The sequence below is a fragment of the Semicossyphus pulcher genome, unplaced genomic scaffold (genome assembly GCF_022749685.1).
Source record: "Semicossyphus pulcher isolate SPU_LCO1_2020_fin unplaced genomic scaffold, fSemPul1.0.p SCAF_13, whole genome shotgun sequence".
Taxonomy (NCBI): Eukaryota; Metazoa; Chordata; class Actinopteri; order Labriformes; family Labridae; genus Semicossyphus; species Semicossyphus pulcher.
The window spans coordinates 2,152,417-2,180,055 of record NW_027211637.1 but is presented as its reverse complement, the minus strand read 5'-3'; the positions used below and the strand labels follow the sequence as shown (position 1 = coordinate 2,180,055).

At 42.3% G+C, this 27,639-nt stretch overlaps 3 protein-coding genes across 3 annotated transcripts; all 3 read right to left on the bottom strand.

Annotated features, from left to right (window-relative positions):
- Nucleotides 1-6,836: 6,836 nt before the first annotated feature.
- Nucleotides 6,837-10,624, bottom strand: igf3 (insulin-like growth factor 3). The gene is made up of 4 exons (XM_069661015.1): nt 10,589-10,624; nt 9,606-9,750; nt 8,313-8,503; nt 6,837-7,058 (listed from the first exon to the last, which is right to left on the bottom strand). Exons 1-4 carry the CDS (start codon nt 10,622-10,624, stop codon nt 6,837-6,839), a joined length of 594 nt encoding a protein of 197 aa, XP_069517116.1.
- A 2,348-nt stretch (nt 10,625-12,972) lies between these two features.
- Nucleotides 12,973-21,542, bottom strand: LOC138590374 (uncharacterized). The gene is made up of 4 exons (XM_069660999.1): nt 21,488-21,542; nt 18,140-18,727; nt 16,704-16,820; nt 12,973-14,832 (listed from the first exon to the last, which is right to left on the bottom strand). The coding sequence occupies exons 2-4, from the start codon at nt 18,710-18,712 to the stop codon at nt 14,404-14,406; spliced, it is 1,119 nt and encodes a 372-aa protein (XP_069517100.1). The 5' UTR covers nt 18,713-18,727; nt 21,488-21,542; the 3' UTR covers nt 12,973-14,403.
- A 1,154-nt stretch (nt 21,543-22,696) lies between these two features.
- lrif1 (ligand dependent nuclear receptor interacting factor 1) lies at nt 22,697-27,454 on the bottom strand. Its single transcript, XM_069660758.1, has 3 exons — nt 27,373-27,454; nt 25,050-26,598; nt 22,697-23,843 (listed from the first exon to the last, which is right to left on the bottom strand). The coding sequence occupies exons 1-3, from the start codon at nt 27,423-27,425 to the stop codon at nt 22,971-22,973; spliced, it is 2,475 nt and encodes an 824-aa protein (XP_069516859.1). The 5' UTR covers nt 27,426-27,454; the 3' UTR covers nt 22,697-22,970.
- Between the last annotated feature and the right edge of the window lie 185 nt (nt 27,455-27,639).

Genomic DNA, 27,639 nt, shown 5'->3' with positions numbered 1-27,639 from the left:
CGAACATTTAGGCCTTGTTCACAGTGCAAGCACGATCCTTATTTTGGCATATCCAGATTGATGTCAGAAAGTCTGAAAACCCCATCAACACACGCATATCGGATCCAAGCCACCGTTAGAGATGAAAGAAATCTCTGTTCTTCTTTGGTTTTCGTTCCGCTTGCCAATGTTGTGTTTTCACCCTGACACAGTCAAGGCAGTGAAAAAGAGTCTGTAGAGATGCAACAGACCAAAAGCAAAGTGACATTTTCTCACCTGACTTTGAATGCAGCATTATTTTTGTTCATTTGCATCGGTCTAACACAACCCAGGAATATTTGCCTCTCCAGAACAGTCATAAAAACAAACACTGCTGTGTCAGGGTCTCTCTTGTTGCCAGGTGCACATTTGCATCTTTGCATCGACTTTCTATGTAACCGCGCCGTACAGTTCTGTTTCTAAAGTGTTAGTGCTGCTCAGAGCTGAACTTCTGCTGCACAACAAAACTGGCCTTTGGGACACCCTTAAAAAAAGGCTTTGTACAGTAAGGCCTCCTGAACGATCCTTACACAGTGTGTGTCACCAGCCTGTGCTCACACTGCTGCAGGTTTAGTGAGAAGGAAACAGAGCTGAGCAGGTGGTTGGTGGTTACATGTTGGTTTTTCCCACTGACTGAATCAAACATGAACACAACAGATAAGGACTCTAACACTACAGACACGACTGAGTACAGTGTAGTCTCACTGAGAGGAACAAACAGTGACATCAGGCTGGCTTTGTTTAAACTTTGCTCTGTGCAGCAGTTTCACTTTTCATTTTCTTTTATACTCTATATTATTTCATAACTAGTTTATGTTTTTAGTAGTTGAACATTATTTAAAGACATGCGAGCAATGAAAGACAGCATAACAAAGACCTACAAGCTGAACAGGACCGGTGGAAACATGATGGAAAAGTCGAGTTATGAAATTGTTGTTGCCTCAGGTTCAGCTGTTTTTGCACGGTGACATAGTTTATTCTGCAGCTCAGACATCAAACAACAAACCATAGTCTAAACTGTGCATTACAAACCACACATGTTTCCCGGACAGTTTAAGATGTCACTCTGTCAGACGGTGTGTTCCTGCTGCAGGTTGAGTTCTGTCTGTTAGCTGTGAGCGGCTTGTTATTGCGCTTGCAGCTGTCCTGCTGCAGGTACACCTGCTGATAGTGCAGCAGGAAAAAGGGAGCATCCAGATCCTCCAGCAGCCTTGACGGAGAGATACGAGTCAGCCTCAGTGAATCCTGAGTCAGAGGATGGTCCCCCTGTTTACACTGTTTTCAGATATTTTGTGCAAGCACAGCAAAAGATGTGAGAGAACCAATGTCAGTGCTTCTAAGGGTTTATAATAAAATAGATACTTTAACTGTTACACATCTGTTTCAGAGATGCATCACAGATGCTTTGGTTGCCAAAAAGGCCGATAGAAAAATGAACACTTTGGATCTGTAAATGTTACCTACGTCAGCAAAAGGGGAGCAGCGCGTTGGTGCCTGTTGTGCTTGTTTTGTGACGTTGGCACAAGTCGTCTCTTGTCTGCTTCTTTCTTGCTGATCGAGCATGATGAATTTTGGGGGAAATGTTATGGGCTGTTCAGCGAAGCGAATCAGTGCTCGAGCTGAGAAATGACCAGTCCTTCTTATTCCAGGGCCTATGTTACGATTTCCACTAACTGGTGATTGAGATGTGTGAAAATGCAAAACCTGCTTTATCACGATAACAGTTTGTATTCCTGCAGCCTCGTGTTTCCCTTTTTCAATAACGTATGTAGACTAACTGCTATATGGCGAGTTACTTCCTCTCGTGCAGGTGCAGAAGGTACAAGCTGTAGTCCTTGTGGTGTGTTCAAGTGCAACATAGGGTAACGCAACACTCAGCCTTCTTCACTAGTTTTTAGGGTCTGTTTGGTGTGTCCGGGGCTTAAGTGACATCAGAATACAAGTGATCCATATAAGCTTTGGATGTAGACAACATGACGCCGCCCACTGCTTTGTGGACTACAGGTTTAATGCCTTGAGGTACGCATTATGGTGGCCGCCATGTTGGTTCTCGAGAGCCGGAAGTGACCAATTCATTAGCCGACACATTAGCTAGTTAACAAAAGTGTTTGCTACAGAATTAGAATCTCTCTGTGGCTCATCGTAGTTGTTTATTTATTGGACTAAAGAAGCTGAAAAAGCTTGTTGAACGTAGCAAATGTACCTAAATGAACCAGGTTCTCCGACAGCACAAACACGGCCCAGAGGTAACGTTCAGTGACTGAGTTAGCTGAGGGGACACCTAGCAGACAGCTAGCAGCTCCCACCTGTCACTCAAAGAGGCCCCGCCCCCTAATGATGCATCACTTTAAGCCTTAATATAATGTAAATGGATAAGTTATATTTGAAATTATGTCCAGTGATCAAAGTCCGAGGTGAGGCACTGTAGATTGTAGCATTTATTTGAGCGTACATGCGTTATAATAATAACTGTTTATTCTTTGATAACGGTGAAAACTGATGCATCATGGGAGCACAGATAAAACTTAAAAACCTTGACGTCTGCATAAAATATATGTTTGTACATTTTATATGAAACTCACTGACAAGAATTGAAACAAGTAGTTTGCAGAAAATGTTATTGTTTCTGCACATCATGTAAGTGATCTGTTTGTGACGCTCCAGAGGAAGGTTACTGAATTCCTTCATCACACTTTTGTTAACGTTGTCAAAAGTGTATCGTGTTCAAAATGTTTCCAGTCTTACGTTTAACCTTTCGGACAGACAACAACAGCTCGCTCACGGCCATGAGAATGAGACGTGAGGGGGGGCTTCACTCGCTGGGAGTGAACATCACTATCAGACTGTGACGCGGGCGTCCACAAGGAGAACTCTCTCCCTCTTCTGTCTTATCAAGCCGTCTGTGAACAGCTGTAACTATGTTGTGGAGTCAAAAGGCCAGAAACACCTTCCTGCCTGAGAAGAGACCTTTCAAAGAGATAGTCACTTTGAACCCAGAGGTTCGAACTGTCGGGGGGTTTGACGGGATGTAAAATAAATCAGAAAAACGTATCAGAATTAACAGATTTGATGGTAGGAATGTTTTTCTTTTCTGTCATTTCACTAGCCATTAAAGTATTAGACCATTTGGTTACATGTCACAGTAATGTTGTTCCTTTAAAAGAAATGTTTAAAAGATTACAATTTAAAGTTTGGGCTTCTTGTGTCTCTCTGGGAGTTAGATGGGGACATGTGTGGTCACCCGTCCTTTAGTGGAGAGGCTAGCTCAGGATGTAGCTTGGTGCCAGGGCGGGAGGTGAGGGGACAGGGTGCTAGCTTCTACCGAATACAAGTACAAAGGCCTTATTGTCAAATACACATGCATTGTCTTCTTGCTTATTTTGCAAAACTTAGCCCCAATTGACCCTACCTTGTTTTGGTTCAGTCTCAGCGCTCTAAACAGCCTCATGGAGACAAACAAATATCAGAGCTATAAGGAGAGAGGGGCTACAAGAGAAGGCCTGCAGAGACTCCTGTCCAGAAGGCTCTACCAGTGGCCTCAATTAAAAGTGGATGTATAAGGAGAGCAGGTTACAGCGTTAGATTCAGGGTCCTGTTCATTCCTATAAAAGCTGCTCAGTGGCGCAGGAAGCCAAAAAAGTTAAACTCAATCACCTGGATCTTCCAGATAGCTTCAGCATCATGCGGCCCAGAGAAAGCCTACTTCTGTTTTATCCTGATGAAGCCCTCCTCCAGTGCAGAAGACTGTGGTGATGCACCTGACGGTATTCGGTCACTTACAAAAATGCCAGAAGAACAACTTTTGCACTGTGGGCGGCTGTGGCTCAGTGGCAGAGTCGGTGGTCTCTGAATTGGAAGTTTGGTGGTTCGATCCCTGACTGCTACAGTCACATGTCAAAGTGTCCTTGGGCAAGACACTGAACCCCAAATTGCTCCTGAAGGCGGAGCTTTCAGTGTGTGAATGTCCATGGATCCTGGTTGGAGATTGGCTCTCCTTTGCCATCAGTGTGTGAATGAGTGAATGTGACATGTAGTGTAAAAGCAAGTGTATAAGTACACTCCATTTACCATGTACTTTGGCAGTTAATGTCTCGCTAGCATTAGCTAACAGCTATTCAGAAGCTAACACAAACGCATCAATGAACAGTATTAGGAACTACCAGAGAGACTTAATTATATCATCTTCACAGCTGTCACGCTGTCCTCTCACCCGTTCAGATCAATCAGTGGCTGAGCTGATCAGGGATCAGGAAGATAAATGTTAGCAGCTCCGTCTGCTTTGTATCTGACTGCATGTCTTTGGAGCATTTACGCTTTAACCCTTAAATGCATGGGTCAGGGCGGGCTGGAAAAAGTTTATATTTCCTCAAAATGTATTCAATATTTATGTTTTCACTGTGCAATCATACATAGAGTCGACCGTAACACACACTAAACCTAAACTACAATCACAGTGAGGTTACATGCAGTCAGGTTTATGAACGCGCTCATCATCTGCAGACTTACACGGTGCAGCCTGAATCAGTTGTGCCACCGCTGCCCTGCAGTCCAAACTGTGTCTCCTAAAATCCAACCAATATCCTGTCCTAAATCTGCTCTGCACCAGCACAGCTGTGGGCAGGCTGGTTGGCAGGTCTGTTACATTCCAGCTGAGATCAGTTAGCTGCTCAAACTCACGTCAGACAACAACACAGAGATGCTCTGAACTCAGGTTACCTTCACTAACTCATCGCAGAATAATAGAGGAATATTAGGCTACCTGTCCTTCAGACTCTCTGATGATAACTTCAGTTATGTCAAAATAAAACGAGTCAGCGGTTTATGACGACACTGAAGCTGCACGCCAAAACAGAAGATAAAGTTGTGTCATATTATATCAGCTTATGAAATTCAAAACTACTTCTGTGGGTAAAGTGCTGAGGAAGAGATCAAATCATAACCACATCAAAATGATAAAGTCATAATATTTATTATGGACAGCTTTCAGAGTGAAATAAATAATAAATGCATTCAGAGGATTTTACAGAAAACATGTCAAACACCAAAGTTCAGATAAAAATGAATAAGACTAAAGTAGATACATTTTCTTTCAGACTCTTTCAATAAGTGCAAAAAGTGCACAAACTACATTCTCCCCAAAGACACACTGTACAGCTACACACTGTAGGTCAGTTAAAAAGTGCTCAAAATGCAAGTGAACAGACGCAGAATAAAGAATCACAAACCCATCAATCATAAATATCTAAAACTTACAGTTTGTTAAAAAGGAAACATCTTCAGCTAAAGTGCCAAACAAGCTAACATCTCAGTGTTGTCATGGTTACCTTTCTATCACAAATAACACTCATCAACCAAAATACCATATCGCTCTTTTTCAGAGCAGTAACATTACCTGTAAACTACACACTACCCGCCTGGCACGGAGCAGCAGCGTTAGCAATTAGCTACTGAACACAGGAAAGACTTTAGCAGCTAAAGAGCCAGACATTTATGAAGGAGCTATATTTGTCAAGTGGACACAAACACCACTTTAAACTAGTGCTAAATATGTACAACAACTTGCTAACCTGTTCTTCATAATAACCTTTAAAGGTGATATTAAATATGTACTGCCAAATGCAGACAAACACAAAGAAGAAACTAGTACCAAAACCTCTCAAGCATGAGTTGAAATTATTGGAAGCTTGTTGTTAATAGAACAAACCACAAAGTTTGCTTACAATAAATTACGGGTAGAAAACAAACTATGTACAAACAGGGGCAATGAACAAAGACATGGTTACGTTGTGTTGTGTTAGGAGGAGCTGGGTAATTAACAAACATGCTCAAAGACAGCTCAGGATTCAGGAGAAGGCAATCAGCTGGCTAATTTTAAGCTAACGTCAATTACGGGCATTAACTAAGGCTAATAAGTGAAAGCTCACATGAGCATTAGTTGAAGTATTACAGCAGGCATGTAAGTGCATTTAGTTGATGTTGGTAGTTGATGGTAGAAGAAATGTGTTTAAGTTAGTCTGGCTGGGGGTGAGATGTCGCCGTTTTGGAGATTCAGTTTATCTCAGATGCTAACAAAGCAACACTACACATAAGATAAGCACAGCGGAAAAGTCAGATAGCTTGGACCACCGTGTTTAACTCTTTAAAAGTTACAGCTGAAAATGACAAAGACAAATAAGTTTGCAGATTTCACATAGCCTTATCTACTAAGACTGCTAAGCTCCACCAGTTGTCTATCTGTTAGCATCAGTTGTTTGTTAGCGCAATGTCACAGTGATTTGGTCGATATATTTCTTTACAGATAAGTTGCTAACAGAGACCAAGAGTTAAACCAGCACTACCAACAGTAACAAAACCCGGTGCACAATCTTACTGACATTTGAAAAAGGCAAATTACTATAAATTGTCCTTCGGTATGCTACGTCTTGTCTCATGAGTGATGCAAAACAATGCAATATTTAACAAGCTTGTTTAGCATTGAATGGCCTGTAACGAACACCATTTGTGTTTAAACAGTCACATTTTTTTCTAGAAAGCCTGATCACAGAATGGCTGAGTGGGAGATTCCACTGAGTACCAAAGGTTAGCGTAGCAGCAGCTAATCCAGAGGCAGTGATGAGTCGTGGAGCAGAGGACCTCCAATATGGCTGCCGGTGGGCTTGTTATGTAACCTGGCAACTCTCAGTTTCCCTCCAAATCTCTTCTTGATGTCTACTTCGCAGGCAATTTCTTTCGGTTCATTTTTGAACAGCATCAGACTGTTAGCGTTTCTGGGCCCAGTCCGGCTTCTATTAATATTCAGTTTTATATGAAGACTGAAGTCACGATCCTGATCTCGTCGCTCTTTGAAATGGACTGCTGGAGGCTGGAGGAGGCCTGCTGGTTGTGTTCTGTGCATTCATCTTCCTGCGTGATGAGCCTTTGCTTTTCCCTCGAAATGAAGGCCTTGTTTTCCTTCTGTAAGCTTCCCTCTTTGGACTGTTGGGAGCCCCCAGGTGCTCCAAAAGTCTCCTCTGAAAAACAGTTTGGAACTGCCGCTGTGCCTGCAAGACAGAGAAAGAATGAGGATTTGATTCAAGGACGTGAAGCTCGGCTGTAGCAGGTAACCTTGGCTGTATGAGGCCTGCAATGATCAGCTAGGATTTATCACGGATAACAACTTTATTATGGTTTCGCTTCAGGTTTAAAGTCACCGTTCTTTTGTGTGCAGGAAAAATTCCTTTGAGAGAATGGATTGAAATCTGTCCACCAACAAAATACCAGCTTTCTTAACAGAGTTGTGGTTCCTGTTGTGATTACCCTACGTACCTTTATGAAAAGTTAAAACAGAAGATTCTATACTGTGGAGTTTGCTTAAGTTATCGTGACATCAAGCTCCAGTCAGATAACAAATGGTCTTAATTTAGCAGATTGTAACTCCGGACTCACTTCAAGGATGCTCTTTTGCTTTGGATTTGAGGCCCTTTTTACACAGCCTGTTCAAGAATGTGCTTTTATTCAGCCTTGCTGTTCAATATGAAAGGTATGAACAAAGAATGGAGGGGGCAAAATTGATTGTCTTTAATCTGGCAGTGGAGGTAGTATCAAAGATGAGTTGATGTCTGTGTAAATAGGGCATCCGGCAGGAAGGGACATTAGCAGTTAGCAGCTAGCTCAAAGAAGAAGACGAAGAAGAAGTAAGCAGCTAAGCTACAGCAAACAAATATGTCCGGCAGTTTGGGTGACAGAGGAAGAAAAACATCAGTATAACAGGGGTCATAAAGGACAAATACTATAGTTTAGTAAGCAACGATGCTCACGCTGTGGTGTTACACATCAAGCCTGTAATGCTTCAGAAAGGCTGGTCAGTCGCTGTTGAGGCAGCTCAATAATAAGCCTTCTTTAAGGCGTTATTGGGGAATTTTATGAATAAAAATGTCTGATGACTCCATTCTGATTCCCAAGTTGGGTAGGGCCCAAACTATACTTTGAGGTGTTGGGTTGTGTTCTGTCATTTTGCTGTTGGTATCTCTTTGATCAGGTCTAATTATCCTTTGGTTTAATGGAACCAAACAGCCCCTTTCCAATTTGTACTCTCTTTGTTTTAAGATGTATTTATGTATTTATTTATTTATTGGTCTGTTTTAAATCTGGTCCAAATTCTGCCCCCATGAGAAGCTCTATTTCCTTGGTTGTTCTGCAGCCATCCACTGAATCCATACACAACCATCTGTTACCATGTGGCCAAAAGGATGCATTTGGCAGTCCTTGAAGGAACAGAAGAATAAACTGTGATGATAAGACAGTCGAGGTCTCACCGTGTCCGGCTGTGTGGTGGTTTGAGGATTTGCTGTGGTTGTCGTTGGGTACGCTGTGGTGCTCGGTTGGCTTTTTGGTTTAGCACAGTACAACTCCAGGTGCTGTAGTTCGCATCCGGCAGGCCGACAGCACTTGTCTACTATCCCCTTCCCCCTTGGCCGAGCACCGTAACCAGACCACGTACCTTTACCTGCAGAAGTAGACGAGACACACATGAGACTGTAATCTTTCAAAGAAAAGGAAAAGGGACCAACGTCCAAAACTCTAGGGTGGCAGATATATGCAACATTTCTGTTAATGTAGCTTAGTGAGATTAAACTCATGCTGTCTTCTGAATGATTCCTTTGTGTCAGTCTCTGTGTTCCTCCCTCTCTGCTCCTTTCTTTGTTCTTCTGAGAGCTGTGCTGCTCTCAGATAACAAGTGTTTTAACAATAAAGCTATCACACGCTGAGGCACAGTGTCCTGCTGAGGACGCTGCCATTTCGGTGGATTGCCACCGCTCTGATAGCAGACGGAGGAAGTGGCCTTGGTCAGAGCGGGGGAAAGGTTACAAAGTGAAAGGGCTTGTGGGTAATTTCTTCTAAGAGAGGAGAGGATATTTTTGATTCCTTACTAATCTTTTTATTTATGTCACACATTTGCATCTAATTATAAATCCATATTTCATAAAAGCAGCTCAAGCAAAAGAAAAAGGATCAATAATGAGATGTTGTATTGCTTTAAAAGTCGCAGCAGAGCTTCAGTACAGAGGAGTATTGTTGTGTCTGTTCAGGATGTGTTTGTTGCTGTGGGGCAGATAACTCGCTCCCCAACTCGATGACCATGACAGTATCTGTATCGTGCACCTCTGCTGGTGTAAGTTTAAATCTCAGGGTAGAATAACCTTGATAGCATTTGTTCCTATCTGCTTTATGTAATATTTAATAACATCTACATTAGAGGGAATATTAACAATCTGCATTTCTGTCATAACAAGATTAAATCTAAAAGATTTGCTTTTATTTTGCAACAGCTGAAGTCTGTAAAATAAAGGAAATGGAGGTTGTGCAGCAGTAAACAGCTTTCTTTGCCATATTACATGCAATTTTAAGACGGTCCCTAACTTCAGCTTGTGTCAGCTTCAGTATTGGATCCAAATGTTTTAAGAGCAATTGTTCTGTAAACAACTGAATAATTTAACTCCCAGAAGATGAACTCCACTTAATGTGGTGACCTGCTGACCTTTCAATTACTGCCTCAATAAGGAAATAGTTCTCTACTTTCTCACAGGTAAACATAAATGTCGACTCACCTAAATAGATCCCACGATCCCCACACACAAATATGAGGTCACTGAGGAGGTCAGATCCACAGCGGAGTCGTGCTGCCTCTGAGGAGAGCGGCCAGCCGGACAGACACATGGTGGAGTAGAACATGCACACTCGAACGCACCACACCTGAAGACATGAGGAACAACTCTGAATACACAACTTTAACACAAAGCCTGTCATGAAGTGTTGTAGTAGTTTGCACCGTCTCTGTTTGCAAACGTGCTTTAAGCCAAACTAATGTCTGAAAAAGGGATATTTTTGTCAGGTGCATTGTGGTCTTTGAAACAGTGTTTAGACAGTTTTGGAGGAAGATCATGTCTGCAGAAACATTTAACCACATTATGAAAAACAGCGCCATTTAATAAGACAGTTGTGCCGAGTTTGGGAAGTTAAATGACGATTCTGTGACTGCTGAATGTCTCTTGTTTAACATTGAGCAAATTAAACTGTCAAAAAGTTCATCAGAGCGGCCGTTTCCAAAGCTGCAGTCGTGTCCTTAAACTGCTTGTTTTGACTGATGTTCAGTTCAAAATCCAAACTAGAGATAAAGTTCTTCTTTACTTTCATAGCTCTATCAGTTCTGACGAAATCTCAAAACATCTTTAGATTTCCTTCAAAGAACCGCTCCATCGTAAATATTTATTCTACTTTATTCTCTGGATACATTCAACTGTTTCTCTGCAGAAAGAAAATCACATTTTGCACGTTTAGCTGACCCACTGCACGAGAATTCACCATTAAATGTAGAGAAATTCAATTTTTCTCTGCTCTCCCTTTGAACCAAAAGACAAGAACCTTTCTGTGCAATCAGAGTTAAGAAAGAGGAGATCCATAACAAACTTCTGGATCCAGAGGAAACACAACATCTTCAGCAGAAACCAAGTGGTGCAGTTACTATCAGCAAAGCTTTCAAACCCTCCCGTGAGAAGTGGTTGCCTGAACTACAGCGCTGCAGCAGTCTTACCTTCAGCGTCTGTGGTCTGGCAGATGAGGAGCTCATCCTGTCTTTGTGGACGGACTCCAGCAGACCTGCAGCCTTATAATCGGTCAGCAGGAGAGGAGGAGGACCGCAGCTCGAAGGTTTCCTCCCCCCGCTCCTCAAACTGTTTCATCCAGGACTCATATCAGATGATTTCACACGCTGTCACTGCAGATGAACTTGTTCTTTGTGTTCTTACAGGAGATTAATCACAGTCACAAACACGACATCCACTACTGAAGGAGGGGACTGACTTTTTTTTTTAAGATTATTTTTTGGGTCTTTTGCATTTATTACTTTGAACAGCTGAAGAGAGACAGGACATGTGGGGAGGAGAGAGAGGGGGGTGACATGCACCAAATAGATGGGCAGACCGGGAGTCGAACCTGTGAACACTGCATCGAGGACTGCAGCCTCTGTACATGGGGCGCCCGCTCCACCACCTGAGCTAAACCAGCAGCCCAGTGAGACAGACTTTTAATCCTCCACCTTTATAACACACCTGAAACTAACACAACAGCTACAATTAAAACTCCTTCATCCAGGTTCTAATGTTTAGTTTTTGTTTCAGAGACTCAACTTGTAATTATATTGAGAGGCATTTTCTGATATACATACATCACCCCCATCATAACATTATCATAACACCAGCGCCACGATCTCTAAAAAATGATCATAACAATGAGCAACACCTGTAAGGAGAACGAGAACTCACTGAATCCAAGTGCAAGTCCTGTTTATTTATATGGCACACATGTGAGTTGTGTACGGTGGCCCTAAGGGTGCAAAAGACAAATGCAAATAAGCAAATCAAATCAAATGAAGAACTTTCATCAAATGACAAAGTAAAATAAACGTGGAAATCTAAAAACAAACAATAAAATAAGACAAGAATACTTTCAAGCTTTTTCTTTATTTTTACATGTATTTGTTTATTTACATAGTTTCTCTATATAAGCTTTATTATTAGAAGTTAATCCGTCTTTTTTTTTTTACAAAGTCATTTATTTATTCTTTTCCATATTTCTATAATTCTTGAAGGGCCAAGCTGTCAATCAAGTGTGTCAAGTGTGATTACTGAACTCCCTCCTGGCAGGCCTTCCTGCATGCACATTCAAGCCTCTGCAGATGATCCAGAACGCAGCAGCGCCACTGGTCTTCAATCAACCCAAAACGGCACATATCCCTCCACTGTTCACATCACTCCACTGATCTCATATCCCTCCACTGTTCACATCACTCCACTGTTCATATCCCTCCACTGGCTCCCAGTCGCCGCTCGCATCAAATTCAAACCCTGTCGCTGGCTTACAAAACATCAACAAAAACGGCTCCTGCCTACCTGAACCTCATCCAGGTCTACACTCTGTCCCGCCCACTACGCTCTGCCAATGAAAGGCGCCTGGTGCTCCCATCATGACAGTCTTCTCCTCAGTCGCCCCCGGCTGTGGAACGAGCTACCAAACTCCAGTCGGTCCGCAGAGTCCCTTTGACCTTTAAGAAGAAGCTAAAGACCCAGCTCTTTATGAACACCTCTGACCTTGAAGACATTGAGGATGTAGTTTATGTTGACTAGGATTTTCATGATGATGATGATGACTATACTGATCTTGTTGATGTTGTTGATGATTATTATTTTTAAAAAAAACACCCTATACACTTCCTGTCAGCACCAGTGTCCGGTCGCACTTGAAGCTGTCTGTCGGCTCTCCCTGACTCCGCCCCCTCCTGTCTCGATCGTTGCTTGTGTCGTATTAACTCTCAGATGTGCGTCTCTTTGGACAAAAGCGTCTGCTACATGTAAATTTTAACATTGTAACATCGAGTGGTTTTGGGCGAGTCTTCCTGTCCAGGCTGAGTTTATATTTCCACAATTTGTATTATTTTCTGTATTTCTATTTGTACATATTATATTGACTTATCTTTTTTATTTATAACTCTTAATATTTCCACGTTTTCTTTCTTTTACTAAAGATCCCTTTAAGGCAGTCACATGACTTCATGCAAATCAGCTGCGAAAAGGACGATGTGGTGACAGTGAGGGTTTACTTTGAACAAACATCCAATTTTGATTATTATTCCAACACATACAAGTAATATTTCAAATGCCTTTGCTTTACTGACAGTCAGAAACACATGTTAAACAAACCATTCAATCAAAGTAATGAGACGTGTGACTTTATATTCTTTACAGTGTAATGTATCTGCTGAATGCTCCTTAAAAGACTTCACACACACTCATTGCTTTATTGCAAACAAATTTGCAGTAATGGAAATGTATCAAGTTAAATTATTTTTCATTTAAAAGATGAAGTTACAAACACGCGACCCAAAGCAGCAATATTAAACACGAAGGTGTATATTGATCAGAGGCGTAAGCAAATGAGCAACTACGAGCTGAAGTGAGGAATCAATGAAAGCAGGTTGTTTAAGAAGGAGTAAAGGCAGCAGCTGCACCCTCCAGGGCGTTCACAGGTCAAACCGTTGTTTCACAGGTCAAGCAAAAATAAGGAGCTGATAAACGATTGTGTTCCAAATAATGTTCCAGTAATGACAATCTTTCTAGAGAGTCTGATAATAGTAAATAAAAATTATAAGTTAGCTCTTTTATTTCTAAAAACTTAAGATCGTCACAATAACACAACCGAAGCCTGAAGAGTCTCCAGAGGGAGCTGTGTGATAAATGTTCATGAGGGATGTCACGCGTCACTTTGGAGAATAAAAGATTATAAGTTAAACAAATCTGTTGGAGACGCGTTCGCTCGAAACACCTGCAGATCATCGGACAAGCACTAAACGTAAAGCAAACAGGCCCCGTCACTCCAGGTCTCTGCTGGTCTGTGTCAGTGCAGACAAGTCTTTGGTTAAACTCACACGAGTCTGTTTTCACTTTAAATCTGCGTTTTAAAATGAAAGTGATGACGAGTTCTTAGCAAGCAGAACTAATCTGTCCCATAATCATGCATATAAATGCATACGACATGACAATCCATGTTCACTGGACTTTATATATCCCTTACATAACTTCCCTCCTGCGTTAAAAGCAGTTTATTGTATGCAGCAGCAGCAGCAGCGTTATAAAATGCATAATGTAACCGCACAACAGAAGCTAGCATGAGCTGTGTGTGAGGGACTTTAGGAGGTACTCCTGTACAGGAACAGGGTCCAAATAAAGTCCTAGAGGCTTAATTTTACTGCCCTTAAGATCATTGATAGGGGGGGTAGTACTCATTAAACGTTCAGGGACTTTGGGGCAGGCCTTGCCAAGTCTTCATGGGTCACTGTGCCAGAGGAACCTTTTAATAATCCCTTGAAAAGAAGCACCTGGGACTAAAAGTTCCAGAATTAGTGATTCATGTTGATTTAACTGTTGCAAGTCGAGGCTTCCGAAAGAGGGTAACACGACAGGAGCAGGACGAATCAGGGAAGGACAAGCGAATGTGGAGGTCTGCATCAATGTTTCCAAAAGTCTCTGTTTCTGTCCAACACACTAAAACACAACCAAGGATCTTTCAAACGGAAATGCGTAACCAGTGAGTGTAAAAGTCTTAAAAAGTGTTTAAGGGGCTTGAAATCGTCAGTTTGTGTGAAGGCAAGGCAGAAATTAAGCAACGTGTTTTAGAAATAAGGAGGTATTATTCTGGACGTAGCCTTTGTCCTCCACAAGCAGCAGCTCTGTTGTTTCTGTTCTGACTGGGTCTCCTCAGCAGTTTGAGGATGTGAACCCAAATTTTGACTAAAAGTAAGTTTAACCCTGCGAGAACAAACAGTCATCGTTTTTCACACTGACTGAGCTGTCATTACGAGGAATTCAGGTTTTTTACAACCGCTTCACGCTGCTCGAGTTTGGCCATCATCTGAGCGAGCTTCTCCTCCCGGTCCAGCTCCTGGTAGTCAATCTCCTGCTGCAGCGATGCGGAGGCACTCTGAGGCTCTGACCCGATCCAGCTCTGTATGCTAGTGTTGTCACCATAACCACTGTCAGTCTGGATGTTACTGACCATGTTGTTGTTGTGGCTGGTGCTCTGAACTTCACCGCCCAGCTCCTGTGTCTCCCTGACACTGTTGGAAACCTCCTCCTGAAGCCAAGCTGCTCCATTCTCTGCAGCCTGCTCCCCTCCAGCATCGTGATGGCGATGGTTGTTCACTCTGTGCGCTCTGACGGTGGACTGAGGGACAGGAGCTGCAGTCTGGGACGAAGATACTTCCCCTCTGTTATGAGTAACACCCTTGGACACACAAAGTAAAAGCATTATGTGTGTGTAAGGTTTACTAGATGGGATTTATGGCCATAGACTTTATATAGGAATCAGACATAGCCACCGTGACCCCACTCCTTTTGAAGCCTCAAGTTTGGCATCTCGGCCGTCACCATCTTGTTTTATTAGAACAAAGAGGGACCATATTTGGACAAGAGGGTGGTTAGGCATTGTTGCTTCTATATGCTGGTTGACAGGCTGCTATACTCAATCACAGGTAGTCCTGTGAGCTCCGCAGCTACTGCTGTGGGCAGTAATCCAGCCCAGGCTACATAAGAAGTGAAATACAAGTACAATACAATACAAGTTTAATATCAGATCTAAGTAACTTTTACTTTGAGCACTTTTTAAGTGAGCTACTTTTTGCTTTCACTTGAGTACAACTTCAGTCATGTAACAGTACTTCTACTTGAGCAGAATGTTTCAGTACTCTTTACACCTCTACCTTTGACACACACGTTAGCAGCAAACCTCTGGGCCTGAAAAATGAAGCTGATGCTATATAGATGGACAACTTGACAGCTCCCTAAAAGGGAAGCCAAACCCTCTCTATCGCCCCCTGCTGACTGGCTGCAGTATAGCTCATAAAGCCCGCCTCCTCCATGTTAACAGATGGGACATGAGTCAAACTATAAAATCAAAATACACGTCAGATACATTTTTCTCAAACATGGTTTCTGTCATTATAGTTAGTTCTTATCCTGCTGATTTATGTCACAGTGTTCCTTTTCCTGACAAGTTTATTTTTAATTAGTTATTTGATTCTGTCAAAATGATGATTGACAGCTCTGTTGACAAATCCGGCTCCTGCAGCCAATCAGATCTGGATTAGCAGAGTGGAGGACGATCCGCGAGTGGAAACGTACCTAAAACAATCACTACAGTCATTGAAGTTTCCACACCTGTGAACGTTAACCTCAGACCAACACAAGAAGAAGCTGTTAAACACGCCGGCGTGCGGGATCCTTGCTGTTTTTTGGTAAGTTAAGTGTGTGTTTGGGTTAGCGGAAGTGGCTACAGCGGCGCCACCCGCCGATCTCTACTGCGCAGACTCTGGCTCCAAATGACGTCACCATCGCAAGATGGCAGCGCCTATCACACAGGCTATTTTGGCATCAATTATGTACAATGGGAGCAGATGGAGACGCGTTGTCCATCTATATATACAGTCATTGGTCAGTCCCCATAGAGCCCCATGTTAAACTTTACAGCAGAAATAAACATGTTTACAGCCTGGTACAAAAAACAGTTTGGGTCTCTATAGCTCATTTCTCTCTTCATGACAACTGTACGGGGAGAATCTTTACACATCTCACCTGTTTACATTATATTAAGGCTTAAGGTGATGCAGCATTAGGGGCGTGGCCTCTTTGAGTGACAGGTGGGAGCTGCTAGCTGTCTGCTAGGTGTCCCCTCAGCTAACTCAGTCACTGAACGTAACCTCTGGGCCGTGTTTGTGCTGCTGGAGCCTTTTGGAGATTTGTTCATGTAAACATCAGACAGATAATAAGGCTAGCTTTGCGGCTAATTGTACTAACTGGATGTACACGAATGCTCCAGTTTCTTACACATATTGATAATATTGTATTATTTTATTTATATATTCGCACTAATTAGCAGGTATCGGTATCTACTCTCATTATATCCAGCTTGATAACTTAGCCTGACACCATCTAATTAGCCAGTAGATTAATTAGGCGAAGGCGCAGACTGTATAATTGTATAACTCTGATAGCCTAGTGTTTGCTAACCCCTCGCTTCTCTCCAGCTCCACCACAGTTTGTACTATATTAATTTAAGTGCAGTAGAAATAAAGTTGTAGTCATAGTCATTGTACTCACCTGATCTGTGCTGGAGTGACTGTTTGTTTGTCTGACACGATCCTTCTGCAGTTTCAGGGATTTTGAGGGGACCATGATGCGCAGTCTCTTCTTCTGTGGTTTTTTGGGCGCCGGGTGCTGCAGGAGGATTAACAGATCACAGATAAATGTTACAGCACACAAAGGAACAGCCAAACTTCTGCTTTAAGTTTAGTAACATAAAAACTGTGCTCTATATGTGCTTGCCAATTTCAGTAAGCAAAGTAAAAGTCAGGTGAATCCCACTAACAGAACAACAATACACACAGATTTGTGATGGAGTTAATAATTTGCTTCAGGGCCTCACAAGAGGAAAGGTCACAGATTCATTAAAATTCAAAGGGTTTGACCTTTGAGGAGTACGAACGTGCTCGGTACATTTCACAGTGTTTTGCTGTGTACAAGTAACAAACTTGGTCTGATGATTAATTAAAGCCAGGAAGTCACCAAACTCATTGTGATTCACCCTCTGAGGAGCAACGTGAACTACGTCACTGCAGACTGAAATATCTCAACAGCTAGACAATAAAACACAGTTAAAGTGTGTTCAGACATTCATGGTCCTCAGAAGATGAACACTAATAACTTCATGGATCATCTGACTTTTGTTTTTGCGCCATTAGCACCACAATTCAAATTTCCCAGACATTCATGGTTCCCAAGTGGTGATTCCAGCCCACCTTGATCTAGCCGCCACACGAGCTTGATATTTTTGGCTTTTAATGACATGCTTTGGGGAGTGACACGTGATCAGGTCAAATGTCCCCCCCCCCCCTTACTACATGTCACATGTTCGGGATGGTAAACATTAGGCTTGGGCGGTATCCATTTTTTTTAATACCATTATACCTTCTTGCCATAATACCGGGGTATACAGTGTATGAAGGTATTTGAGAGGCTGGTCAGAGGGGGAAGTCGCTGTCACACGACATGTTTATGCGATTACTAGGACATGTCTTGCAACACAACACAGGATTATATGAAATGTTAATATAAATTACACGACGTGCAGATCTCGAGGACGCACACACATGAATCACTGATCTGATTTCTTTTCTCTGCGCTCCTCAGGTCACTGTGCATGCCTGTTTCAAGTTTCCTCTGATTGCAAAGTAGCCTTTAATTTAATGAGGCCATCAGCTGTGTGCACGATACACGGCACGCTGGCCTTAATAAGTGTGGCATGAACCTGTATTATTTGCGACAGTTGCCCCATGTTTCTCAGCTCTGTCGTTCACCTGTTCCTCCAACAGTAGCCTGACCTTCTGTGCATGACTGGGTTATATCGCCGCCTGTTGGTGTGGCATTCTCATGACAGCGTTTCTGTTCTTGTGTTTACATTTGGAATGTTTTTTGTTTTTTTATAACCATGCTCGCGTGGACAGGGTTTTTTTTGGAAAAGAAGGAGGGAAAAATACCCGTGTACGTGCAGACATGGCCTCAGATGATCCGTTCGATGTTGAAGGAATGGGGGCCTGGGCAGCTGGCTGTGGTTCATGAGTCTCTCCTTGACGCTGACTTCGACTGGGCCTCCTGATGGACAGGAAAACGCGTCCTTGGTAGATGACAACAGCTACTTGATAAGTGTGCGGTGCTGAGCCCCGAGGTAACAGGGGCGTGGAAGATGTATCTACAGAGACATTTGCCCCATGCAAGGTGTCCTTCAGTACCCTGTGAGCTGCTCGGTTGGAGGAGACAAAAGACATCTGGAAAGGACCTGGTGAAGCCCGAAACTCTCTGGCCAGACTTGAGGACATGTTTTCTAACACACTGTTCCCTCTGTTGGAGGCGATCCTTTGGCCTAATGGTCGTAGGACTGCTGGACAAATCCATATACCCTCTGGAGAGTCTGTGAGCCTCCTCGAGCTGTCAGAGTCAGGTAGAGAGAGTCCCATTCGTCTGAGCACTGACCTTGGTAAACTGCGAAGAGGGATGTTTTTCACCTCAGCATCGGCTGGGATGTAAATTTCCTGTCTGCCAAGGAACTCCATGTTCTGTTGATTTCCCTGTGAACAGAGTAACAGTTCATCAGTGAGGATGCAGCTTCATTACAGGAACATTTCAAACACTCATCTTTACTGGTTGTCGTAGAGCTCAGGCTCATCACTCGTCCAAACTCAATATTTATGTTCTGGAATGAAATTAGGGGATGGACCTAAACCTAATTATCTTATACTCTCAAACTTCATCATATCTGAATAACTTTTTGACAGAATGAAGAATATGATACTTATATTAGAATTATAATCAATGAATCTAAAAAAGACGGATATTTCAATGAAACATTGGTTGGATCAGAGTTCCTGTTAGCCGTCCTGTGCTGTCACCTCATGGTGATAACTGGCACTGACTGTGTGGTTCCTTCTGAACTGAAGACAACTACTGATTATTGATCACACTACATTTTTAATATTTACTTTTTTGTTGAAGTTTCAGCCATTTACAGAAGCTGACATTCAAGCTAATCAGCAACACCACAACCTTCAACCGAGAACTGTTACTGTGGGAAAGCTGTTAGTATGAGTTATAATCAACTTTGATGAGGATTACATTTTGAAATCATTTGTCTGGATATTGATCAATGAGTACGACAACTTTTATTTTGAAACGTATCCCCCAGTCCCGATATCCCACATCCTGTTGTGTTTATGGCCTTGTGTTATAACTCAATAGATAAAAAAAATACGTATTGTGTTTAACCATCGAGCTTGTCAAAGGTGTCCTGTTTTTTACTGCTCTGCACGCGTGTTCATAATATTCATATTTTAGTATCAAAGTTTGAAAGAAATGTGAAATGATGAAGCTTCCTGTCTGACAGGAGACAGCACGTGAAGCTGGGGAAACACGTCTCTGACTCCAGGACCGTCAGCACCGGCTCCCCTCAAGGCTGCGTTCTTCCCCCTCTGCTCTTCTCCCTGTACAACATGTTTTAGGTTTCTCCGCACTCTAACACACCTGATTCGAATGTTTCGCTCGTTACCCATCCCCAGAGACGCTTCAGTTGGTTGATAATGAGTAGATCATTCAAATCAGGTGTGTTAGAGTGCGGAGAAACCTAAGACATGCAGGAAGCTGGCCCTCCAGGAGCAGGGTTGCCCACCCCTTGTGTACACCAACAGCTGCACCTCCAGTCATCAGTCCGTCAAGCTCCTGAAGTTCGCGGACAACACCACCCTCATTGGACTCATCTCTGGTGGGGACGAGTCTGCCTTCAGGTGGGAGATTGACCATCTGGTGACCTGGTGTGGTGAGAACAACCTGGAGCGTAATGCTCTGAAGACAGCGGAGATGGTTGTGGATTTTAGAAAGAAAGCAGCCGCACCCGCCCCCATCACCATCGACTCCACTGTTTACACTGTGGAGTCTTTCTGCTTCTTGGGGACCATCATCAGCCAGAACCTCAAGTGGGAGCTGAACATCGGCTCCCTCATCAAAAAGGGACAGCAGAGGATGTACCTCCTGTGGCAGCTGAAGAATTTCAACCTGCCACAGATAATGATGGTGCACTACTACACCGCCATTGTTGAGTCCATCCTCACCTGCTCCATCACCGTCTGGTACGCTGCTGCCACTGCCAGGGACAAGGACAGGCTGCAGTGTATCATCCGCTCGGCAGAGAGGGTGATCGGCTGCAATCTGCCATCTCTTGAGGATCTGTACACCTCCAGGACCCTGAGGCGTGCAGGTAAGATCGACCCCTCTCACCCCGGACACAGTCTCTTTGAGACCCTCCTCGCAAGAGGCTGCGCTCCATCAGGACCAGAACCTCCCGACACAGGAATAGTTTCTTCCCCTCTGCTGCCAGCCTCGGCAACAAGGCCCCGACCCCCACCTCTAATTCAGACTCTATGCGTTACATTAACGCACACTGCACTATTTTTATTTTTTAACTTGCACTCACTAATATCCTGCACATCTGTACAGTTTTTAATTCAAGCCTGTTATATATATTTTGTATTATACCTATTGCTTTTTATATTTTTATTCTTATTGCCTATTTTTTTTAAATCTTATTCTATTTAAGTATTTTACTTATTTTTATTCTAGTTCTGTGTTAATTGTTCTGCACCAAAACCACCAAAACAAATTCCTTGTATGTGTAAACCTATTTGGCAATAAACCCCGATTCTGATATTATTTACCACACTGTGCAGTCATTTGTGAGTTAACCAGAAGGAAACACTCATGAACTACATGTGGGTCTGCGTTTCTAAAATGATGCTATAACCATGCTGAGCAGTGTCCCATAATAAAAGGATAAAAGTCCTGTTCAAGTGACATCCTGGAGAAGTCCGGTACAGTTCAAATTTGTTCAACGTACCGGCCTGGCTACCTGCTTGTACCACTCACCTGAGCAGATTGAAGTGGTTTATGTAATTAGTCGTAAAGATGTCCGCTGGTTATATAATGAAATAAACTCCTAAAGCGGAAATCTCATTTAACAGGCTGAGCTGCTACGTTACAGTTCGCCTCCGAGTTTAAATGGCTCTGACTTTCTAGTTTAATCAAACCCTACATTAACTTTTCTCATTTCAGGTAACATTATTTAACTTGTATCAGATACCCTTTTGCATAGAGATCGTTTACAAGAGAATACGGTCGCCTTGGTGGCTAACATTAGGCGTCTTCGTCTTCCTGTTAGCTCAGATTTTCGACCTCAAAGCTCGTGAAAATTTGATTCGTGTGTCACAATAGACGTTTTGAAGAAAATACCGAATACCCTCTACGAAATTAAAGACGTTGTTAACGGATATTGTTGCTCATACCTTGATGAAATATCCCTCTCCTGCTTTAAACACGCTGGCTTCTCTTTGGTTGCAGTTTCACTTATCGTTAAATGTACCGTACTTCCGGGCGGTATTCTTCAGAATAAAAGCATCAACTAAAAAAAAATTAATCTTGTTGAAAAGTGTGCATAGACTGCATAAGTTACATACTCAGCACTATGCCGATCATATTTCCTTGTTTGTTGTTAATGCATTGATGTCATAATCATCCTGTGCATGGGTGACTACTTGTGTATGGCTTTAAGCACAAATTATGTGAAAATACTCACCTGTTCGCCTTTTGTCTGAACTGTAACCGTTTGATACTGGACAGCTGACTTTTCATCTTTGACTCAGCAGCATATGTACAATTGTTATGATAGGCAAAGACCATGATGTGTATATTAACAGTTCATGAACAGTCAGAGGAATACCACAGTTGTTAAATTAGACACAGCTCTGCCTGTCTGGCTGTTTGCTGCCACTGACGAGGGAAATATGGCACTTTAATACATTTCTGAAACCTTTTAGTAATCTTCTTTGCAATCAAGTTAATATGACAAATGAACACACAATCAAACCCTTACTCTGTAATTTGATCACGTCAACATTTGTAAATTATTGCCCACATTTATTGTGAAGGCCTGAAACACCTTTCAGAAGTCTGACGGAACACTTCTCTTATCTCATCTTTATTTCCGGTTTGGAATGCTTCATTTTCTTCACAATAAAAGTAATCTACCAGCAATCATAATTTGTAATTATTTGCAAATTATATGTTTTCATTATGAAAAAAAAACAAGTAAACTGAAAAATAAATAAAATCTCTGGTAAAATAGTTAGGACACTGTTTAAGAGCACCAGTAGCATTAACAACATATAAAGCTTTTCCATGATGGGGAAATATTGGCTTTTATGATTTCCCCTGTAGCGATCTGTTCATTCATAGACAGAACAAAGCATGGGGTTATCTCTTGACCTATTCATCTTAACTCAACGTCCACTAAACGTTTTTTTTCCCCAGAGGTTAAAACTAGTTTTCTGATGCCCGTACCAGTATCAGAAATGCTTTCAACGCTGCCTAAAAAAGCAGGAATCTGTATCAGTGAATACACCGGTCTCTGCACCGATCTGCCCCCCAAAAATTCACTTCTTCTTCGCTGCAGCAAGATATTATTTTATTTTTAAGTGTTTATGTTCTTTTTCAGGTATGAATGACATTCAAACTAGATAATAAAAGAAAGTTTTATGGCAGAAATTCTCTGTGAGGATTTGTTCATATTTTACAGAGCGTTTAACTCATTGAAAATAAAGGCCTTTATATTCCAGGTATTCACATGACGCGTACCTCAATATGGTGATTATTTCAGTCCTTGTTACTCGTTTAAAAAATAAATAGAAGCAACAGATATATATATATATATATATATACAGACATATTTTTATATTAGTATTTCAATGTTAATGTTGGTTACTTTTCATCTCAGCTGGAGCCTTTTCTCAGCAGCTCTAACGCGGCCTCTTTCTCTCTAAGAAGCTCTTTGAGTCTTCTGATCTCCTCATGACATCTCAGCTCATCGGAGTTCACAGATGTTGAACAGAATCCGTCTCTGCCTGGAAAGTCAGAGCTTCTCTTCTTTCCAGATGTTCTGACACCTTTTCTTGCTGTCTTTCTTCCACCTTTTTTCCCCGTCTGTCCTGTCGTCTGTGCGAACCTCTCTGGCACTTCTGACTTTTTACACATTTTCACAGCCTGGTTTTGAGTTCCAGAGACGCAACAGGGACAAATTGTGCGCTTCCTTGTTCGTCCAATCCTCCTTTTGTCTGCATTCGGATCCACAAAAGTCTGTGTGTGTGTCCCTGTAGCCTTGTCCTCTTTTAAGGGGATGTGCTCTTCATCCGCTCTGAGGAAATCTTCTTCTATGGGTTCCATGTAGCCGATCACATTGTCGGTGTCACTCTGCCCTGAAAGGAGCGTATTCTTCAAAGCAGAAAGAGGTTTTGTTTTCGGTTTAACATGTGAACAACTGAGAGATCCAATAAGTGTGTGAGAGGACGTAGAGGAAGAGTCTGCGGACAGTTCGTCTTCACTTCTGTCACACATGGACGTGTTGCTAGTGTCAGTTTCTTGTGGACTGTAAGCGACTGGTGAAAAAAGTTCCTCCTCTTTCGCCTCCCTTTTCGGTTCATGAAGACGCTCCTCAGACTCTGCAGAAAAAGACCCAGCTGCAGCTTCATCGATCTTCTGCAGGCAAATTTTCACATCGTCTGTAATCCCAAACATCCGTCTCAGCAGATGGTCGGACATTTGACGGGATTTCAGTTCCAGAGAAGATCTTGCAGGATTCAAGGACCTCTGCAAATACAAGAAACACTCTTTAAAATACAAACAACATAGATGAAGAAGATTAGCAGTCTACAGCCAGGCCAGCAGCAGAGTTAATATCAGCCAATATCACAGCCTGTCTGAGCCATGGGTCTACCTAAAACCCTAACTACGTGTGTTTTTTTCAGCATGTACTATGAAGCGAGATTACAGGGTAAGCCGGGTCTGTTGAGCCTACACTGTTTTCAGTCAGGACCAGCTTATGTTCCGAGTTCTGACAGCTGTAAAGCACTGCCCTGTCCTGACGATGTGCTATAGATCCTCAGCTGAGGTTATTTGTAAATGGAAACTTCTAGAACACACTTAACACATGAGCATTTCTGATTAAACAATCATTATTTACAGCATTCCTCTCTTGCCTTTCTGCCTTTATACATTTATCATCGCTTCTCATTTAAACAGAAGCAGAAGTTACCGACGGAGCATAGCATCGCGCCGAAAAGAGGGCGGAGATTAGCGTGTCGACATGGGTTTTGTGTTCTTATCAATGCCGATCGGAGCCGAGGCGATAATTACCGGGGTCTACTGCAGAGTCATGTGACCCGGGTCTGAATGCTGATTGTAACCTTTCCCACTAAGCAAAAAAGCCGGGTGTTAGCAGGTTTTTTGACCAGTGGGAAAACAACTTTTCTGGTGCTTGAGGCTTGTTAAGCCAGTTTACGTGAAGGAAGCCTGGCTATGTTGAATCTGCTTCATAGTATACCCCACAGGAAGCTGCCTCCGCTTCTCTAAACTCCCACAGTTCATAGCAGTATGAGAGTTTTCCTCAGTGACAGATTAAATGTCAGCATGGCGGCCACACTTGTTTGCAAATACTTTGGTTTTGCAGAATCAAACCTCAAGCAGCTATTTGAAGTTTAGAATATGTTTGGCATAAAAAGCAGCAGCACAACTTTTTATGTTCCAGCATCTCAAACAAAGGCCCACAGCCGAGCAGCCCGAGATACGCCCGCTTTAAAACAGCCAACATTAGCAGCATCGAGTGAATGAAAATCATAAATCAGAGAAATAACTCAGCCCTTCTTTTGATACACGTTTCCTGCTCAGCGGCTTTGGCATATGCCTTTCCCTTTCTATAGTGACTGTACAGCTGAATGATGGAAAATATCCTGTATAGAATATTTCTTATATCAAGAAAACTGTTCAGAAGTAATAAAGTCAGAGAAGTGTCCTCACCTCCATGTCCCAGATGTGCATCTCTGCTACAGACCACGTGCTGCTGCTGTCAGAGGTGCTGCATTCTTCTGGACCTTCTGCTTTTACATCAACCTCCATGAACTCCACCTGTTGGGTGGTGGTGCTTTGGCGACTTCTGATGTTTGAGCCTTTATTATCGAGCATGTCCATCACTGATGACACACAAACACCTGGACTGTCCAACACGTTCTTGCCAGGTTTTATCTCATCCCTCCCACCAATATCAGACAAACCATCCATCCTTTGTTCCGTCTGACTGTTCGAGCTGCTTGTCCTCGTCCCGTCTGTTTCCTTCTGTGCTGTTTGGGTTTGAAGAGTCACATCCTCTGTTGTTCCAGACTCAGATTTGGGTGGAATATACGACATAAATATTACGCTGTCTTCATCCAGAGAAGCTGCTTGTTGAGACTTGTCGTCCCGAGCATCATCATCATCACAAAGGTCGATCACTTTGTGTGAACTACGTGGAATGATCAATTTGAAGTCCTGCTGTCTTGGAGGCGCAGCTGACTCCGGGGACTTTCTGGAGGAAGGGGCTTTTGTTTTGTTGAAAAAGTACGTTTTCTCTGCTGCTGTGGGTGAGTGACTGTTTCTTACATTAAGTGTTGGACTCTCCTTTTTGAACACACTGAACACCTTCCCGTTGTACATGACCAGGGCATTTTCATCTTCTTGTCCGGTTTTGTCCTGACTCGATGGAGAAACGGTCTGTTTTATGACGTCCGGGTGCTTGCAGGCCTTTTCTCTCTCTGCCACAGCACGGAGAATCTCTGATGCAACATAAGGAGAAGGAAGAGCCGGAGCAGTCGAGTGTTCTTCTTCTTCAATCATCCACCTGATGGGGCTGTTGGGCCTCTGTGGAACCTTTGGAATCAGCTTTAAGTGTGCTTTCGGTCCTGCAGACGGGGCTTCACGTTGTGTTTTACTGGATGTGTTGGAGAGCAGTTTGAGCGAGGCCGGAGCAGAATCACACGTTGGAGTGCCGGCTTGATTCACAGGCTTGATAGGTGACACATACACCAAATTTCTTAAACCGGAACCTGTAGAGGAGTTGGCTGATGAAGTGAAAATCTGCTTCTTGATGGGTGTGGGGAGCTCAGACGCTGGGAGTGTGAGGACTTGTTTATTAGCAGGAATCTGAATGTGCTGTCCTCTGCGGGGTGGAGACGTCACTGACTTCTCACCGTTTGTTGAAATCATATGTACTTTTGCCTTTAAGTTTACAGACTGTTTCTGTCGTGGATGTTTTTCTTGGGAGTTACTAATATCCAAACTTTTTACATTCCCAAGGGAAACCTGCTTCCGGACAAATTGCGTGACAGAAGGACTCGGCGTTGCTCTTCTTACCATCTGAGCAGGAGCTTGGGTGATATTCACGGTTACAGCTTTCTGTGCCGTCATCGTTTTAGGTTTCCTCACTTGAGTTGGGACAAACTTTTCTTCAATCATCTCTCCAGGAATCAGCGTCATGATGTTCTGTCCATCGGCTCCGACAGCAGGCATTGCCTGGTAGAAGATACCAGACCGACTGCGGAAAAGATTAGACATGTCAGTTAAAACCAGTATTTACATTTTTACATCACTATGTATTCATCTGGCAGAAGCTTTTGTCCAAAGTAACAAATTACAATCTATAACAATGCCGTAATAACATGGCAAATAGCCACAGCCATTTTTCAAGCAATATCAAACATAAGAAAATAAACATCCTATTTATTAGGATCCCAACAAGTAAGGTAGCAAGTACTATTCTTGTGTTCACACATGAAAACATAAAGATGAACAATAATTATACTATTAAAAATAGATCTTTTAAAAATGATAATACATTTATTTAAAATAAAACCAAACAACAGGAGAAATGCAAAAAACAAACAAAAAATATATTTAAATGGATTTAAATACTAATATCCATAATAATAACAAAAGTACCCACATTATACCTTTAGCCTACACTCAGTGAGTGAGTGTATCCAGTGACTACATTCTGGTTTGATTATATAATAACTTTTGCTTGATAAATCGTATTGTTTAGATATAATATAAGAAACTGTCTTCAGTTTTGTTAAATATTTTATTAAATTCTCATAAATATTCCTAAATTAATCTGTGTTTAATACAATTTAGGAACACTATAAATGATAAACAATAAAAAATCTAAGTGTGTGTGGGAGTAACTGTTTAACAAACTGTAACTACAAAAAACATACTACAGTCTAGGGCTAAAAAGTTCATATGCTTAATTTAACTTCGATAACGTTATGCAGCACATTGACATTTGTCACGTTTTCTTTAACTGTACCTGGGAACTGCGTCCACGTGTTTCGTTGCTGGATTCATCTGTTGTAGAAACATGTGAAACTTTTATGTCACGCTCCCATTCAGACGAAAGCAGCTTTAATGAAACGTGAAATAGAATAATTCTTGAATATGCCAACTCTATGCATGAAAAATGGCCATGAAGAGTTACTGGTAACGTCAAAATACGCTAGTTTTGTCGTCTTCATTACGTCTTTAAAATATAACGGTTGGATGCATTGCCAAGGTCCTTCGTCGGTTAAATAAACTG

What these genes read in the sequence shown, in the direction of transcription:
- LOC138590374 (XM_069660999.1), bottom strand. Translation starts at nt 18,712, where the DNA reads ATGGAGTTCCTTGGCAGACAGGAAATTTACATCCCAGCCGATGCTGAG. An exon ending in CCATGTCTGCACGTACACGG is followed by an intron (nt 16,821 to 18,139) that starts GTATTTTTCCCT and finishes ATCCTCCTGCAG; the next exon opens with CACCCGGCGCCCAAAAAACC. An exon ending in GTCACTCCAGCACAGATCAG is followed by an intron (nt 14,833 to 16,703) that starts GTGAGTACAATG and finishes TGTGTGTCCAAG; the next exon opens with GGTGTTACTCATAACAGAGG.
- lrif1 (XM_069660758.1), bottom strand. Translation starts at nt 27,425, where the DNA reads ATGTTTCTACAACAGATGAATCCAGCAACGAAACACGTGGACGCAGTT. An exon ending in CACGTGGACGCAGTTCCCAG is followed by an intron (nt 26,599 to 27,372) that starts GTACAGTTAAAG and finishes TCTTTTCCGCAG; the next exon opens with TCGGTCTGGTATCTTCTACC. An exon ending in TGCACATCTGGGACATGGAG is followed by an intron (nt 23,844 to 25,049) that starts GTGAGGACACTT and finishes TTGTATTTGCAG; the next exon opens with AGGTCCTTGAATCCTGCAAG.
- igf3 (XM_069661015.1), bottom strand. Translation starts at nt 10,624, where the DNA reads ATGAGCTCCTCATCTGCCAGACCACAGACGCTGAAG. An exon ending in GGATCGTGGGATCTATTTAG is followed by an intron (nt 8,504 to 9,605) that starts GTGAGTCGACAT and finishes CTACTTCTGCAG; the next exon opens with GTAAAGGTACGTGGTCTGGT. An exon ending in CCACCACACAGCCGGACACG is followed by an intron (nt 7,059 to 8,312) that starts GTGAGACCTCGA and finishes TCTGTCTTGCAG; the next exon opens with GCACAGCGGCAGTTCCAAAC.